Source organism: Solea solea, chromosome 2 (genome assembly GCF_958295425.1).
Source record: "Solea solea chromosome 2, fSolSol10.1, whole genome shotgun sequence".
NCBI classification, from domain to species: domain Eukaryota; kingdom Metazoa; phylum Chordata; class Actinopteri; order Pleuronectiformes; family Soleidae; genus Solea; species Solea solea.
In genome coordinates this window covers 11343474-11360466 of record NC_081135.1, presented here as the reverse complement: position 1 = coordinate 11360466, position 16993 = coordinate 11343474, and the positions used below count along the sequence as shown (strand labels likewise).

Below are 16993 nucleotides of genomic sequence, written 5' to 3'. Positions count from 1 at the left end.
GAGGCACACTTTCACACATGGCAGCTGTTAAATTGTAATTATTCAAATTGTTATCAGATGCCCCGACGAGCAGCGAGGACATGAAACTGCGCTGCACTTAGCACGAATCGTAAATTAATCTGTTTCATAATGATTCGCAGAGTGAGGGAGAAGGAGAAATCAAACCAGATCTCTGCACACTGAACCGCTCTCGTATCATGACACAAGGGTTTAATGGGTGTGAGGCCGTTTGACCCACACGTTTATTAAATATCTGGATTTTTCTATCAATCAAATGTCTATATACAGTCAATATACAGATATATATCTATATATTTAGATATATATAGATATATATCACACATGGTGCTCAGGAGCCGCCGTCTGTTTTGAATCAGGGATTTAAAAAGAAAAATTGTACGGTAGATTTGGTATTTACATGTTACAGCTGCTGGTTTAGGTCTGTGGGGTCAAAGCTGAGGACTGACATCTTATCTCTACTTTTGACATAATGTGATATAAAGAACGTTATGGTACCTTATAAATAGAAATGTCTTAATATTCAGACAAACTAGTATCACAATCTTGCTTAACTGAGCTGTTGACGTACAGTATTTATGTTAATGTTTTCATCATTTAGCCATAATGTAAACATTTTGAAAGCACCAACTGAAACAAATATTCTGCTTTCACACCTCCAGTTGACTGAGTTCTAGTTAAGTCTACAATTAATGGTCTCCATGGTATTGTGTGCACACAAACAGCATAGCAACATTTGTACGGTTAAAAATTTAAAAATATTATGTGTACAACTCATTTACTGTGAAACAAAAGTTCTATTATGTCAGATTTAACATCCTTCTTCTCTCTCTTTCCTATCCAGTGATTTCAACAACTATTGGACCCATACTACACATCATATTGGCTCATCTCTACTTATACATATGTGTGATATCATTTTTTTACCTCACACACAACAAGCCTAACTATGTGGCATAATTCACTTAATTCACTGCTGCATGCTCAGAAGAAAAAGGCAAAAAAAAACAGGGCAACTTTTACACAATAATTTGAAAAGGTTTTATCAGATTTTCTTGTCCTGAAACAAAACAGAGAGTTAAATTGTCAAAGTGGAACAAATAAAAAGCTTGTGTGCTCTCGTCCAGGGCCGCACACACTGGGAAAGGAAATACATTTCCTACCCTGTTCCTTTGTGGCACAAAATGATTTAAAAAAAACAAACAATGTTGACAGTAATTTGCATCCATGACGACAGATTGTCAGCGTTTACATATCGAGTGTAAATAGACAGCTTCAGAGTCGACTATTGGGCGATTTGCCAATATCACACAGTCTCTCGTGATATGATCTGGATCGATACGATTCAGGGAATTGATACGGAAATGATTTTTACTGTTGCATTTGTCGCAACTGAAATATGATTTCATGATTTAAATTCACTCTCAAGTTTAAATATAAATAAGAATCACTGTTTTTGTCCATGTTTTTTCACTTTTGAAATTTCATGTTCATGAATCGACACATTGATCCAGAAATAGCAAATAAAAAGTCTGTGATTTCAAAGCTCAGACTTTTCCTCTCTCGTCACATTTACAAAGACCACAAACCCATGACAGCGATAATACTTTTGATTTCCTGAATACAAAGGTGGCAATAAATATTAATACAATGGAGCTGGTTTATTGTCAGTAAGAGTCCATGTAGGAAACGCTCGAAGCATCAAAGCACGACAATAAATGGCACGATAGAAAAAACACAAGTAGAGTAGAAAACTGGCTTTGTCGAGTTGAGTGACTCTTTACCTCTTTACACGAGCGGCGGCTGCTGCTGCTAAACAGCCACTGTACGTACAGTAAGTCGATGTGTCTTCATTTATTTATTTTAAATATCCGAAAGGATCTTCCACCACGGCTTCAGTGAAACGTCCTTGAACTGTTTTCCCTCTCTCTCCCTCTCTCCTGAAGTCGTGTACATGTAACTTACAGTACGTGTACCGCAAGCTTAAAGCTCTCAGAGGAGCAAATCCTCAACTTTAGAGAGAAGTGGAAATTTAAGCATCGGTGTATGTAAAGATACAGTACGTACAGTATCTTTACATCAATGTTATAAAATATAAAAAAAACACTGATATTATCCTTCAAATGTAGTCGTCCAGATATCACTGAGCTCTGATCAGCTCTGGTACAGAGCATGTGTGTGTGTGTGTGTGTGTGTGCTTCACAGCTGTTTGTGTGTGTGTCCTCTGCTGTTATCTCTGCTGCTCTGCAGAGTGTGGACTGTCCAGGCTGCTGTAGGGGGACAGCGAGGACGTCGCAGGACCTGAGGCTTTCCCGTCATCCGCCTCTTCCTTCTCCAGCTCCATCTCCACCTCTCGGTCATCTCCTCCCTCTGTTCTGAACACCACTGATCCTCTGCCGTCATCGCTGGACTCCTCGGACGCGGAGAACGCGTCCTCCGCTCTGCTCTGCTCCACCGCGTTCATGCCTCCCTCGCTGGGACTCAAGCTGTCGCCGTCGTCCTCGGGGACGGACTCTCTGGACTGGCTGTGGTGCTTGACGTTGTAGCGCTGGTTCTGGAAGAACTTGACGATGGTGTGCTTGGGCAGGTCCAGCTGAGCCGACAGGGTGTGGATGGCCTCCTGGTCGGGGTAGAGGCCCACGTCGCCGATGAAGCTCTGCAGGATTCCCAGCGCTTCCAGAGAGATCCGTGTCCGGGAGCGGGCTTTCTTCTGTCCTCCGAGGCCTGGACTCATCCCGCGCTGGGGCGTCTCCTCTGAGCCGTGCAGTGCCGGCAGCAGGACGGGCTGTGGTTCTTCATGGACTGGAGATGGGGAGGTCAGCGGTGGGAGGGGCTGTCTGTGGAGAGCCTGTTCAAAAAGAATTCAAGGATTATTAATAAGAGTATTTTAAGACTTTTCATTCATGCAGCAAATACAGAACCATATTAAATGACACTTTTAATGCCTAATTTGTAATACGCAGCAAAAACACAATAGATATAATAAGAAATGCCCTCTTTTCTATAGCTTGAACATAAGCAGAGCTCAAGAAATGTAAGTATTTGTCAATTAGATAATAGAGAGACTTTTAATTAACACATAAATAAAATGTCGAATAAATAACTGTTTCAACCACTATTACTTCACTTTGTGCAAAGTATATACACTGATATGATACACTACATTTGTATTGCAGCAATGTGATCGATTAATAAGATGTTTTTTGAAGTATGGTTGTATAAGGCTGATAATAGTAATAATAGAACCAATTTATTTGGAATTTTTAGCTGCCTCAACAAAGGCTGATTTATTCAAGTCTATACATATTTAAGCCTAAAAGACATTGACAATATGAATGCTGCTTTTCCTTGCCATCACACGGACACCCTTTCCTAAACATTTCTAAAGTTTCAAATCTGCTCTCTGCCCCACACCAAAGTCCATAGAGAAAATCAGCCATTTTACATTATGCCACAAAAGAGTAGACGATCCTCTGCTGCCTGAATGATTCAGCTGTTGTGTTTGTCAGTTAATTATGTTAATTATGTGGAGGATAGTCAACTGAAACTTGACTTTCAGTTTCTATATTCTTAAGATAACAAAGACTTAAGCCAGGGGTGTCAAAAACGAGGGCCAGATTTGATAATGGGAAGATTTCCGGGGGCCAATGGCATCCCAGGCTTTTTCTAACAGTAAACTTTACAAACAAGTGCACTATTTTATATAATCTAATCTGCCTTTCTTTCACTCTCATCTGGAGTGTATTATAACAAATAATATACACAAAAAATGTCTCTCACAAGAGAGTTTTGAACCCAGGACTCTGGTTTCAAAGCACAACTAAACTAACAGCTAAACTAATGCGGGCGACATGTGACTTCCAGGTCATAAATAATACACATAAAGTCGGCGCTGCGGGTGGTACCACATCTGACCGAGGGCCGTGACACAAAACCACACTATATCCCATTAACAGTGTCTGGAATCAATAAATATTTTTCCTTTTGTTACTATATAAACGACATACAGAGTCTATCTCTCATCATTGTCTGTGTGAACATGACTCGTGACTTTTTCCAGTACAGACCTCAAAGCTGTCACGGCTACAATCACGAGTGACCCGCTCTTCCCATGTCACACTGCACCGCCATCGCTCAGAGGAAATGTCGTACAAGTGGAAGGGTGATTGACCCGCTTCCATCCGCTGCCAACATGAACGCTCCGCTCGCCCCCCCCATTCATCACAAGGGCGACCACACTGCTCAAGCCTATTAGCAGGGCGGGGTGGCCAGCACACCCAAACACAGGAATTCCAACATGTAAATCTTTGGCCCATCAAAATTAAAGGACCTAAATAAAGATAATGGCAATTCCTTTTTTCTCCCTCTCGGCTTCAATAATTACAGGCTGTGTTCTGAATAATATTGAGGTTAGGGCCTGACTGGAGAGCGTTCTTGGGTTTTGGGGTAGAGGGTGGAATGGAGGAGTGTTTAGCAGGAAATGTGTGGGCAGGTCATTTACCACTTCTATTTTCAATGACTTATGGGATACGACGATGACAAAGAGGAGGGCAGGTGGTGGGATCACAGACACAGAGAGACAAAAACATTTTCTTACTCATAAAAGATGCTTTGATTTGTACTTTTTGCTCACACATGGCCGCACTGCGGTTGTGTTTATTAAAAGTTTTTACTCGTTACTCCCGTCATCATTCCAGTAGAATACAAGGTTGATGTATCGTCTACATCACGTGTGTCAAACTCCACTGACACATTTACTGTATCACTTTTACATTGTCCCGTAAAAAGAGAAACACACTCATTAACTTTGAAAACAGTACAGTGACTTATTGGCTAAGCGTGTGTTGGTCCTGGAAAAAGGACCTATTCCAGGACCAATTCCCCTCAAATTCAAGGGCCAAATGTGATGGCACAGGTTAAGATGGGACAGCAACATGTAAGACCCGCTTTGTCCATTGTGTTTTATTGATTTGTCCTTGGTATCTCGGTCAAAGTCAGTCTTGAAATCCTGAAATTTGCATTTCAAAGGCGTCACATATTTTGCTCTCTCATGCTTAACGTTACTCGCTCATTGTTCTGCATGGAATCTCACGGCGGAGAGAGAGAAAGACAGTGGACAGTGTCCACAACACCGCAAGTAATTATGAATCAACACACAAAATTCAAGCACTTTCAATGACCCATGTCTTTTTAGGGCAACTTAATCTTTCAAGGATTTCAAGACAGTCGTTTCCTCTCCCTCGCTTCCTCTGACAATGGGTTTTCTCTGCTTATTTTCCACCGGCTCTGCCACGATGAACATCTTGAATAACACTATCACAGCCTTGATGTTATATTTTGTGTTTTCTCATGAGACCTCTTCATTCTGAGGACTCCAGGTCGGCGGAACTGATCTTGTAAGGCAGGTTTTGTGCTAACATTTAGTAGGGGGAGTGGATCTCCCTGCAACAAGCCATTTAACCATTACAATCTGAGTGTGAAGCCCTCCCCATGGAAGGTTTTTAATTTTTGGGGCCCTCTTTAATTGAGTTTCACACCGCTGAGAGGCTACATTTGTTGGTACGTGTCGGTACCTGCTGGTCGGGAATGTGGAGAACGTTGTGAACTCTGTCGCTGTGCTGCTGCCTCGACTCCTCCTCGTAGACGTGGTCGCGATCGGACTGCGTTAGCGCCAGGAAGCGTCTGATGGTGCACAGGTTCTCCCACAGCGTGCGGTTGTCGGGGCTCGGGCTCTCCTTCCACCTGAGCAGCTCACACAGCCAACCCTACAGCCAAGACCCAGTGGAGGAAAAAAAAAGTGAAAAAGCTAGAGTGACAATGAATGACGGCGTAACGCAGTGTTGACGTGACAGAATCGGGCTGGAACATGACACATAACTTTGAAATAACTCATTCACTAGACAAGTCTTTAACTAGGACAGTGTAATGATCTGGCAAATTGCTCCTTGTGTAGAAGCAAAGACTATTTGTCTCAAACTAAAATCACAAACACATTGTTTCATGAAAAACAACTGCAGTGTAAAAAGCTGCTTTTTTGGTCAATTTCTGATACTTTTGAATGCAACAGAGCAGAGAAGATGGAGGAGAATGAAACTGAGGGAAACATCGAGAGCGTGCGTGTGCGTGTGTGTGTATGTGTGTGTGTGTGTGTTTTGATTGGATTATATCTGCTAGGCTGACCCAGGATCTGCCACCAGCTGTTGTTTATTCACAGCCTTCAGCCTGCAAATTAATGGTAATAATGTGATCATCCCTCCATCATCTTGTCTCCATTTTCTTCCCCCTTCTGTCCCCCCCTCCCCCCCTTCATCCCTCACTCACCCCCTCACTTTTTCCTTTGCGACACTCTAACTTCTTGTGCCTCGGTGATGAAGAACTTGCAGGAGGTTTGTGTGATAATGTGAAGACATTGCTACTGGCTTGAAAACCATATTGCGCTCTCTCTTTCTCTCTTCCTCTCTCTCTCTCTCTCTCTCTCCCTCTCTCTCTCCCTCTCTCTCTCCCTCCCTCCCTCAAAGCGCAGACTGAGCTTTGATCTCATCCTCGATCGCCCGCATTGTTTATATGAGGATGGAGACATGATGGCATACCACAACGGGGTAATCAGACACTCCACACACCCACACACGAAGAAATCACTCACACCTCCCTGTTACACCCTCATCAGAAAGTCAGGGAGCAGCTATGTATGCAACTTCAACTGCAGGATGTTTGTGGATATAAATATTAAAAAAGAGACTTTATTGCAGTGGTGGATAGTGATAAAAAAATGTTGGATGGGTGTGAAGGTCTTTTTACAAGTTATTATTGCGATCATACAGACTTTGATCTGCAGCTGCATCTGAAAAGTGGTTTATGAATCATCAGGTTAGTAATCGATTACATATTTATTTTATTGCCGGAATAAGGGCTTATTCAGTCACTCAAGTACGTCCGCTCGCTTCAGGATCGGACACCAGGGGAGGGATTTTGAACGACAGCCTTGATGGTCCCAGGGAGCAGAGAGCTGCGTCCCTGGGATGATCTGGACGGAACCAATTATGTGCCCTAATCATTTCCACATCGCATAGACAAAGTTACAGTGGTATAATTAAACCAAAGGCTTGATCTGGAAGCTTTTCAAATACAGCTGTTTCACTGCGACTAACCTGGCTTTTATTGGCAGCCACTTTGGCGAACAGAGCCTGCGAGACCTTCGCCCTCTTCATCTCCTGCTGGATCTCATCGTAGATCCCTGACGTGATGTTCATCAGCGAGTCGAGCTTCAGCGGCAGCTCTGCACTGGAAACGCTGCACTTTATCTGCATACAGAGGGAAACAACGGGAAATGTCATTAATTCTATATTTTGTTTGAGGTGATGTTTGGGGTTTGAGTATGAGGCCAGAGTGTGTGTGTGTGTGTGTGTGTGTGTGTGTGTATATGGTACCTGTGTGTGTCTGTGTGGGATAGGGGTGGAGATGTGGTTGGTGGTGTGGTTGTGGTTCGTGTTGGTGCTCCTCTCTCTCTCCTCCTGGTAGATGCGGTCACGCTCGCCCTCGGGCAGGTTGAGGAAGTTCTGCATGGCCTTCAGGTTGACCAACAGTGACTGAGAGGCAGAGCGAGGGTCCTCCTCCTTACGAAGGATCTCTGAAAGTAACCCCTGCAGCACACACACACACATTTACTATCATTGTTATCTTCAGTCTCTGGTGGACAGTGACATCATTTTATTTTAGATTACCTGCGTGCGGTTAAAAGCCACGCGGGCAAACACTGCTTGAGAAACGCTGGCCCTCTTCAGCTCGTTCCTGACATGCTGGTAAATGTCTGGTGAGACTTCGGCCCCTGAGCAGTTGAGGCCAGACTCAGTCACTCCCCCGGGGCCTTTGCAGACCCTTGCGATGGGTGGGTGGTTGAGGAACTGCTGGTTGACTCCTTGTGGGTGCTGCTGGTGGGCGAGTAAGCGGCTGACGGCAAGCTGATGGTTGATGAGGTGGGCCATGGCGAGCTGCTGGCGGACGAGCTGAGGGGACAGAAGGCTGCTGTGGCCCAGGAGCGGTGGAGCCTGGGGACGCAGTGGAGGACTGGGGTGGTGCTGGCCCGCTGGGTGAGGCAGACCGTGAGGCTGGGTGGGCGTGGGGGTGTCCCCAAGGCCACTCTTGATTGGCAGAGCTCCAGGGCCACCAATGGTGGCCAGATGTGCAGCGGAGGGTAAGAGAGCGGGAGGACGATGGCTGATGATGCCCAGGTCTAAATCCCTCTCCACTGTGTCAACACACACACAAACAATATAGGTATATTGAGTGGTATTACTGGGAAGTTCAAATCAGAGCAGGGATGTTTTTTTTTCAGTCTGGGTTTCAACAGAATCACACTTGAGTAACATTCCTTTAAATGTGTAATTATATTCTGCAAACAAGCTGAAAGTAATTAAACAGACTTTTCTTAAAAAAACACATCAACACTTTGGCATAATTCCCATGGATATTTGGGAGAAATCACTAAATTATTGTCTCAGTTTCCCCCCCCCCCCCCCCCATTTCCATCCTGGTAGAGCTGACAAGGTTCAAAGCCTGGGCATCGCGGGGTGAAGCCAGGGAAGCTGAACCTCAACAATGAAAACACTGTTTTCATGTCATTTGAAGAACTCAAAATCCAGATATGGGTTCCCTCAAAAACCCTTCTTTAAATATTTGCTTAGGGAGTTTCATTTTATTCCATACAGAGAAATAGTTTGAAACCTCCTCCCTGCTCCACACTGGAAGACTCTCTGAGGAGTCATCACAAGTCTTATTGCAAGCATAGAGAACAGAAGAACAGAGAACACTACTTTAATGCAAACAGACCTGATACTTAAATGTAAAGACCAAAAAAGAAACTTTGTTTCATAATACTGTATGTGGAAATGTCCACAGATTTTGGAAAAAGGTATCAGACCTGGCTGGCCTAATTATTGGCGAAAGAATATTTCCCAAAATGATGTTTATTAAATCTTTATCCGGGTGGCTTTATTACTTCCCCAGAAAATTAGGGCATTACTGATTTGTTTTTTAGAAGCCAAGCATGGATGGAGATCAGACCCTCCTTGTGTTACAGGGCAATGGTTGAGGGGAATTAATACTTTTCACTTTAGAAAAGATGGGCCACATGGTGGTGTAGTGGTTAGCACTCTCGCTTTGCAGCGACAAGACCCGGGTTCGAGCCCCGGTTGGAACAAGGGCCTTTCTGCACGGAGTTTGCATGTTCTCCCCGTGTTTGCGTGGGTTCTCTCCGGGTTCCCCGGCTTCCTCCCACAGTCCAAAAACATGCAATGTGGGGATTAGGTGAACTGGACACTCTATATTGACCATAGGAGTGAGTGTGAGAGTGAATGGTTGTTTGTCTCTATCTGTGTGTGGCCCTGCGAGGATAAAGCGGTAGATGATGACTGACTTTAGAAAAGATAAGTTACGCAACCAAGAACAGGCTTGACACTTTCGGTAAACTATGGATTTTTTTTCTATCATTTCCTTGAGAACAATGATTTTGATATAGATGGATTAACAATAAATTGAACTGAGTGTTGTTGTTTATTTTGTTTGTTTTTCTTCTCGATGGTATGATGTGAACAATGACTGAGTTTCGTGTGAGCGTCAACTTCAGGACTTGTAGAGGGGTAACAGTTTCTTATTATTATTATTTATTTATTCATGTATTTGAGTGTTTTATTGTTGTTTGTTTACATGTGCCTAGTTGTATTGTTTATATGGCTGTCTTGTCTTTTCTAATTGGACAAAACTTTAATTAAAAAAAACATCTTTAATCTAATAAAACTTTTTTTTTTCTTCATTTTTCAGAGCGGTCCAAAGAGTTCAGAGAAAAGTTGCATAAATGAATCTAAAATCATCCAGAATAAGTAGATTGAAGTGGCCCATTGATCAGACATCCTACACAGCCAGCTGTGAAGGCAGTAAAGTGATGTATGACTTTAGATCATATTGGTCTGAGGTTAATATGGATTAAAATAATGCTAATAATGAGTTTTGGACATGCAGTAATTAGCAGCTGCTGGGATTACCTTCACAGCACTCTTCCGGGTTCTCCGGTTTTCTCCCACAATCCAAAACATGCAGAATTGGGGATTAGGCAAATTGGACACTCTATATTGACCGTAGATGTGAGTGAGAGAGTGGATGGTTGTTTGTCTCTATGTGGCGCTGTGATGGATTTGCGACCTGAGATTAGTAAAAAAAAATTTTGTAAAAGAGATTATAAATATATATACACTGTATACATTAGAGGAAGCTCGCCCTTGAACGTACCTTTTATATCCGACTTGTCCTGTGCGCTCCACATCTTCTCAATGTATTCACCTGAAGAGGAAACATGACAAGTCTGCATCAGAGTCATTATAAATCCCTTACATCACTTATTTAACTGTACTGCATTCTTATTAAACCTTTCTGTAACAGTGTGTACCTTCATTTTTCAGTTATTCTCCTCTTTTCGATGGCTTCTTTTTTTTTTTAAACCAGCCATCAAGGGAATAGACACTCCTTACTTCAAGAGTACTTTAAATCAGACAAATCTAGTTTATTTTCTATAATTTATAGTCCATTAAAACTTAATTTCTAATGTTCTAATTTCCAGTGTTCTATAAGTCACTGTGACGGGCTGCTGCTGCTGCTGCTGCTGCTGCGTTCTTTACAGTGAATGAAGTTGGCTACAGGTTGGTCAAGGAGCTCCTGATTAATCAAATCAGTGAAAAGATTCTCTTTATCGCTGAGGTGAACTTTGTCTTTCCTCTTCTGGATTCTTTGGCCTCTCTCTGCTGTGCTGCACATAAATCTGCTTCTTATTACGCTTCCACTGGGTTTGGTTCGGAGTCACATTTTCAGTTATTAAGGGAATAAAAGTTGGAGTGAGGTTTGGCAGGGCTTCAGACTTTTACCTTCCCTGTGTGTGTGTGTATGTGTAAGACAAGCTTGTGTGTGTGTGTGTGTGTGGGGGGGGGGGGGGGGGGGGGGGGCTACCACTGCTGTTTTCCATTTGGAGTTAAGAGCATTTAGTTTTGTCATGTGTATTAAGGGTGACATTAATGTGAACCATGTGACAGTTCCTTCCTACTGAGAGCTGTCATTGACAGACATCTCATGCTGCAGATTAGACACATACAGGCTGACAGACGCTCGTAAACATGCAGGGGGTGGACAGACAGAAGAATGGGAAAGAACTTCATTAAAATTACGCTTCGCTTTTTTGAGGCCACACAAAAAAAACAACCAAAAAAGGCGACGAGGCAGGTGAGCCCAGTCACAAGTGTCACTTTTGAAAGGGCTCTGCTTTTTCTGTGCGTGAAAAGCAACAGGAGGCAAATAAAGTATAAACAGCTGAACGGTTTGAGTTGGTCACAGAAACTGTAAAGTTTTTTAACAAGGCAGGAGTTGCTGAACATCATAAACCTACAGCCTGTGTGCATTTAAGGAGTCAGGCGACTGTGAAACATCGGGATTACATGCATCCCAGGAACCTTTTCACTTGAGAGATCGATATTTGATGAAAGGGTTCAGTCGACTGAAACTAAACATAAAAGTCTCCAGTGGTAGAATATTTCAGCATGGTGAATATCCGTTCATTCGTTCACTGTCTACAGATTCATCCTCCCACATGAGGGTCACAGGGAGCTGGAGCCAATCCCAGCTGACATAGCGAAAAAGATGGAGTCATACCCTGGACAGTATGGTCAATTTAGAGTGTTCAGTTAACCTCTGCATGTTTGGGACTGTGGGAGGAAACTAGCAAAAAGCTAAAAAGACCCCAGTCTTGCTGTAAGGCATCAGTAGTAGCCACTACTCTGCCGTGTGGCCAGGAGGAGAGTAACCACGACAGTATTGTACGCGTGTTAAATATTCATCCAGACTCAGACCTGCAGAGAGCTGCCTGTTTGCTGTGGCGCGTCTGGGAGCAAAGTGTCTTTGGCTCAGAGGTCATTTCTGTTGGACATGAAAAATCTCCACAGGAGGAATAAGTTTACCTTTGATGCGTTTGTATCTCTTGTACCAGCGTCCGAACTCTTGGCATTTTGAGGTGGAGACGTTGGCGTAGTAGGAGCTGTTCACTATCGCTGAAATCATACTCTGGACAGAGACACAGACAGGAAGGAAGTGTAAGGAATGATGCATTAAAAAAAGAAAAGGTCTAAAAGCACAAACTCAAGGCGTACGGGCCACATCTGGCCTGCCGTACGATTGTGTTCGGCCCGCTCACCTCTAAAAGAAATAAATGAATTGTGGACCTGTGTTGCTCCTCTCTCTTTCTCTCCACTGGATTCCTATTTGTTTTAGGAATGATTTTAAAATTTTATTGCACCATCTAACCTCTCGGAAGTTCTTGGAAATCCCAACTAAAAACCTGGGGCGATCAGGCCTTTTCTGTAGCTGCCCCTAAACTTTTACCCATGCGAATAAAATCTGCCCCCACCACTGAACATTTTAGATCACTTTTAAAGACCCACCTCTTCTCCTTGGCCTTCACTTCAGGATAAAAGTAATCAACCCAGACACTTCTATGTCGTTTCTTACCATTTTATTATTCTATTATGTCATTATTTTACTTCTATTTTTTATACCTTTTATGTTGCTGTGCCTTTAAATCTGTAAAGCACCCTTTTTAATGTGCGCTAGAAATAAAGTTGACTTGACTATGTTAATATTTAGCCCATCTCAGGCTATTCCATGATTAAATCAATTAAGCATCCATTGCGTTCACTAATATATCTTAACATGACATGTTTGAATTTATTAGCTTGCTTTTTAAAATTATTTGACCTCGTCTGGCCCTGGACTTAATTTCGGGCCCTTCTGTAATTGAGTTCTGCTCTAAAGTATTATAATAAATAAACATTATTACAGATTTATGACTTTATTATGAAGAATCAAACTTTATTTTAATATAATTAGGCCGTTAATAAAAGCCTGTGGTTTGTGCTGGGTGTGGCTCTGCCTTCTATAATTGGGTGATGAGATTTCCGCGTTGACCAACTCTCGGCTGATTCGTGACAACTCTTGAGCCTGACTTTTTATTTTTATTTATTTTTTTCCCCCAGCATGCACTGTGGTCAGTTCCTCAGATAGATGCACCAACTCTTAAAGAGAGTGGTGGAGGCTCCACATGGGAAACAGTAAGGATTAAAACTCACATGAGTCAGGCTGCAAACACACACCACCCACACACTTCCCCCTAATCACTAATTACATCATGACGAAGTCCCGTGTGTAAATCATAAGTCCAAATGACACACTCTCAGGTCTAATGACTGCAGGGTGTGTGTCTCTCCCTCTCTCTGTGTGTGTGTGTGTGTGTGTGTGTGTGTGTGTGTGTGTGAAGTGTGAGAGACAGCAGTATAATTGAGGTGTGTGTGTGTGTATTTGCATCTTTTCCCATGGGATTGTATCAATAACTGTATGTGTATGTGGGACAGATTACACACTGCAAACGTGTGGGTAACTGATGATGACACCACATGTTTATAAAAAATAAATTCAGCTGTGTGTGTGTGTGTGTGTGAGTGAGAAATAGAATCATCATCATCACACACACTGAACCATTTAGCTTAAGCAAAGGAATTTAAAACTCTATCTCTGTTTACTTGTTACTTCCTGTAACATACTAATCATAAAAAAATAAAATCCATAATGTGGAAAATGTGGAAACCAGGAAAATCTAAACAAAGATTTCCACAGTCAAATCATTTAGCTTTTTTGCTCTTTGTGGACGTTCAGGCACCCAGACATTCAGGTAGAGTGCTCACCTGGGAGAGAGGACACTCTTTAGCCAGAGCGCTCTGGTTGGTCTCTCGCAGCAGCTCTTTGAGGGCGTTCCTCACTGTGGCATGGGTCCACTGCTCTGACGGCAGCTCCTCCAGCCGCGCGAAGCTATGGAACAAAAATATTCACTATGACACAACACAGTGACCACTGAATCATTAAAAACACTCCAAAGAAACATCATGAAGTGATTTCCCTTTAAACAGCTCATGACACCAGGTGATTTATTTTAAAGCTGTAACTTTTTTTGTCTGTATGCTGCGTCCTTCATCAGACCTGACGTGACATTTGTGTGTATACAGGAGCCGTGCAGGGGTGGGGGACAAGAAGCAGATTAATTCCCCTTTTGAAACTTTTCATGGGCACTTCTTTTGAGTTTTCACTCGTACTTGAAATAATTTCCTGTGTGCAGCACGGGAACGTCACACAGAGTCGTGAGGAGCTTTTGTGAACTCATCTGTCAGTGGTCCGAGGGAAACAGAATCAGTTTATATTCGACAAAGATCAGCCATAACTTAATTAAGTAAGACAAAATTGCAGCACACATATCTTTATCTGATATAATGGATATGGTCAAGGTTGTATAACAAACCACATGAAATTCCTCCTATGTTGATAAATATTGTTATTCATGTCAGTGCAATATCTTTTATGTGAAATCCAGCACAATTCAGTTAAAGTCATGATGCCCTCTATATAGTCTTGTCACTCACCATCTATATAGTCTATATTATTTAGGTTTTTGATTTTGATATTTAATATTAATATCAGACGTTAACCCATTTTGCTTATTTTAACCATAAAAGGGACCAGAAATTGTCCTGTGAGTAAGTGCTTTTGCCCATTTTTGCAGAACAACTTACAATATCTGGCAATTATTTAAAATGTACTGCATGTTAAAATACAGTTTTAACCATTTTAAATGAAGAAAACAAAAAAGGTTTATTTAGAAAAGCACTGCAGTTGTACACAAAGACCAGATTGTGTGTGTTAAATTTGAAATAACATTTTTGAGACTCTCTCAATGTCCAAAAACAGGCCAAAAAACGGAAACGTATGTACAGGTGTTCTTCCCACTCTCCTCTCCTCTCTCACTGGCTTCCTAAAACAGCGTGAGTGAAATTAATTGATGTGCAACTTCTCAGCTTCTGTGCTTGTGCAACCGTGTCGTCAGTGATTTCAGCTCAGTTTTAAAGGGTTAAAATGCATGTTTACTATTTATTACTTATGATTACCTTCATAAGAACACCTTATGTTAATTTCTTATGTTCACTGCCAAGCTTACCATTAAAACAAGAATTAAAATAAGCAAATAATTAAAATTAGGTGGCTCTGGCAATGGCAACATTGCTAAAGTACTATCATTTAAATACACCATATGCAGCTGACCTGTGCAGCATGATGCGCAGTGTGACCATGTGATAAACGTCCAGCAGCATGTCAGCCACCGTTGCCTCTGGCGCGTCTGTGAGATAGTGGATGGGCATCGGCTTCCAACGGCCCACTTTAATGATACCTGGGGAAAACACATACACACAGAGCGCATTATAATAAAATAATCATCTTCTGTTGGACACTGATGTCCAGTCAGTGTGTACAGAGGGAGCTGAAACTCTCCTATTCTGGAACATTCTCTCAGTTTGCTCCAACCATGACTACAAGTGCAAATCTAAACAGGCCTAATCATGTTAGGAGCTGCGAAATCAAAGCCAGACGCTGCTTGGCCCGTCAGCCTCAGTCATATGTTTCTGTGGGTGCTTGATTTTGTTTCCTCTTTCTGGCATAAACACTGACCTTGTCAGGACCAGTAGTCCTCATGGAGACCAAAACCTGGTCCTTCTGAGGAATGGTTTAAGTTTAAGGTTAAGATTTGAGTTGTGGTTAGGTTAAGGTTATGGATAAGGCTTACAAACAAGCTGCAAACCTGTGTGTGTGTGTGTGTGCGCGCGCGCGCGCGTGCGATGGGCCCATAGGCTGCACTCTCCAGCCGATTAATCAGAGGGGAAATGTAAAACCAGCTCAACATTAAAGATGAGAGCAGCATTTTTGATGTTGAAGCTCTGAATAAACACCGTCATTGTTCCTTTGTCTGTCTGTCTGTCTGTCTGTCTGTCTGTCTGTCTGTCTGTCTGACAGCAGGATTCTGGCACTTTAAACTGTGTTTCCTGCTGCTGCCCAAGCTTTGCTTTTGTCATGTCATCAGTTTGTCATTGATATAAACCAACATTTTAAACTCCCGGCCTTAAATACACTCAGCGAACAGAAGCAAATAGTTCAGATGGCTGCCACTAACGATTATTATCATAATCAAGTAATTGTTAGGTCCAAAATTATCTGAAAATGTTACTATGACCAGTGTTTTTCAAACCTCAAAATGAATCGTGAATTTTCCACAAACCAAAATCCTCCAGTTTTAATGATTTCCTTTTTTTTTGATAGGAAGCAAAGATATCAGAACCTATTCCCCTTTAAGAAGCAGAAGAATCAGACAACTTGTTTTAATTGTTAAAAAAAACAACCCATTAGATTATAATATTAGCTGACAATTAATTTAGTAATCGATTATTTATCAAGAAGGCAGCACGGATGACATTTTAAACTTCATTAAATCTCACTTTATAAACATAAAAGTGGAATCTGAGTGTATGTTAACATGCTAACAAGAGATATACATGCACTGTATTACAATAACCAGCAAATTGTTTTTTTAATTTAAATATTAAATAAACCACAGTTATTTGCCCCTCCCCTTTTCCTGCCGAACATCTTTCAGATGTAAATTTAAAATTTTGTAAGTTTATGAGCATGCTTAGGCCCTCAAAAATACAATTAATTCTGAGGACTAATAATAAAAAAATTAATAAAGCCTTTAGTTTCAATGGGGTCCTTAAAGTACCCTAAATATCTAACATGTATAATCAGTTGTTTCTTTTTACTTTACTGTGTGACACAAAGTTTTCATTCTTTAAATTAATGCCACAGCTTCATTTTATTTTCTATTTTATTATACCAAATAACAATGTCTACGTGTATTTGTTGTTTGCGCTATAAAATGCTGAAAAATGTGGATCGGTGTTTCCCAAACCTGGAAATGATGATGTTTCTCAAATTATCTTTTGTTTTGTCCACAAACCCTAAATTGAAGCTTGTTTTTTTATTCCCTAATAAAACACTCGTCATTTATCGAAAA

At 41.8% G+C, this 16993-nt stretch overlaps 1 protein-coding gene across 3 annotated transcripts in view; it reads right to left on the bottom strand.

Annotated features, from left to right (window-relative positions):
- Positions 1–1044: 1044 nt before the first annotated feature.
- LOC131451848 (DNA-binding protein SATB2-like) overlaps positions 1045–16993 on the bottom strand; it is a 32921-nt gene continuing 16972 nt past the window's right edge. For 2 of the 3 annotated variants that reach the window (XM_058622334.1, XM_058622335.1), the window contains 8 exons: positions 15193–15319; positions 13788–13911; positions 12012–12114; positions 10300–10350; positions 7740–8263; positions 7167–7658; positions 5592–5783; positions 1045–2866 (listed from right to left, as the gene is read on the bottom strand). In XM_058622334.1, the coding sequence (XP_058478317.1) occupies positions 2249–2866; positions 5592–5783; positions 7167–7658; positions 7740–8263; positions 10300–10350; positions 12012–12114; positions 13788–13911; positions 15193–15319 (2231 nt within the window). In that variant the 3' untranslated portion in view covers positions 1045–2248. The remainder of the gene's footprint in view (positions 2867–5591; positions 5784–7166; positions 7659–7739; positions 8264–10299; positions 10351–12011; positions 12115–13787; positions 13912–15192; positions 15320–16993) is intronic. The other variant, XM_058622336.1, reaches the window with a different exon arrangement.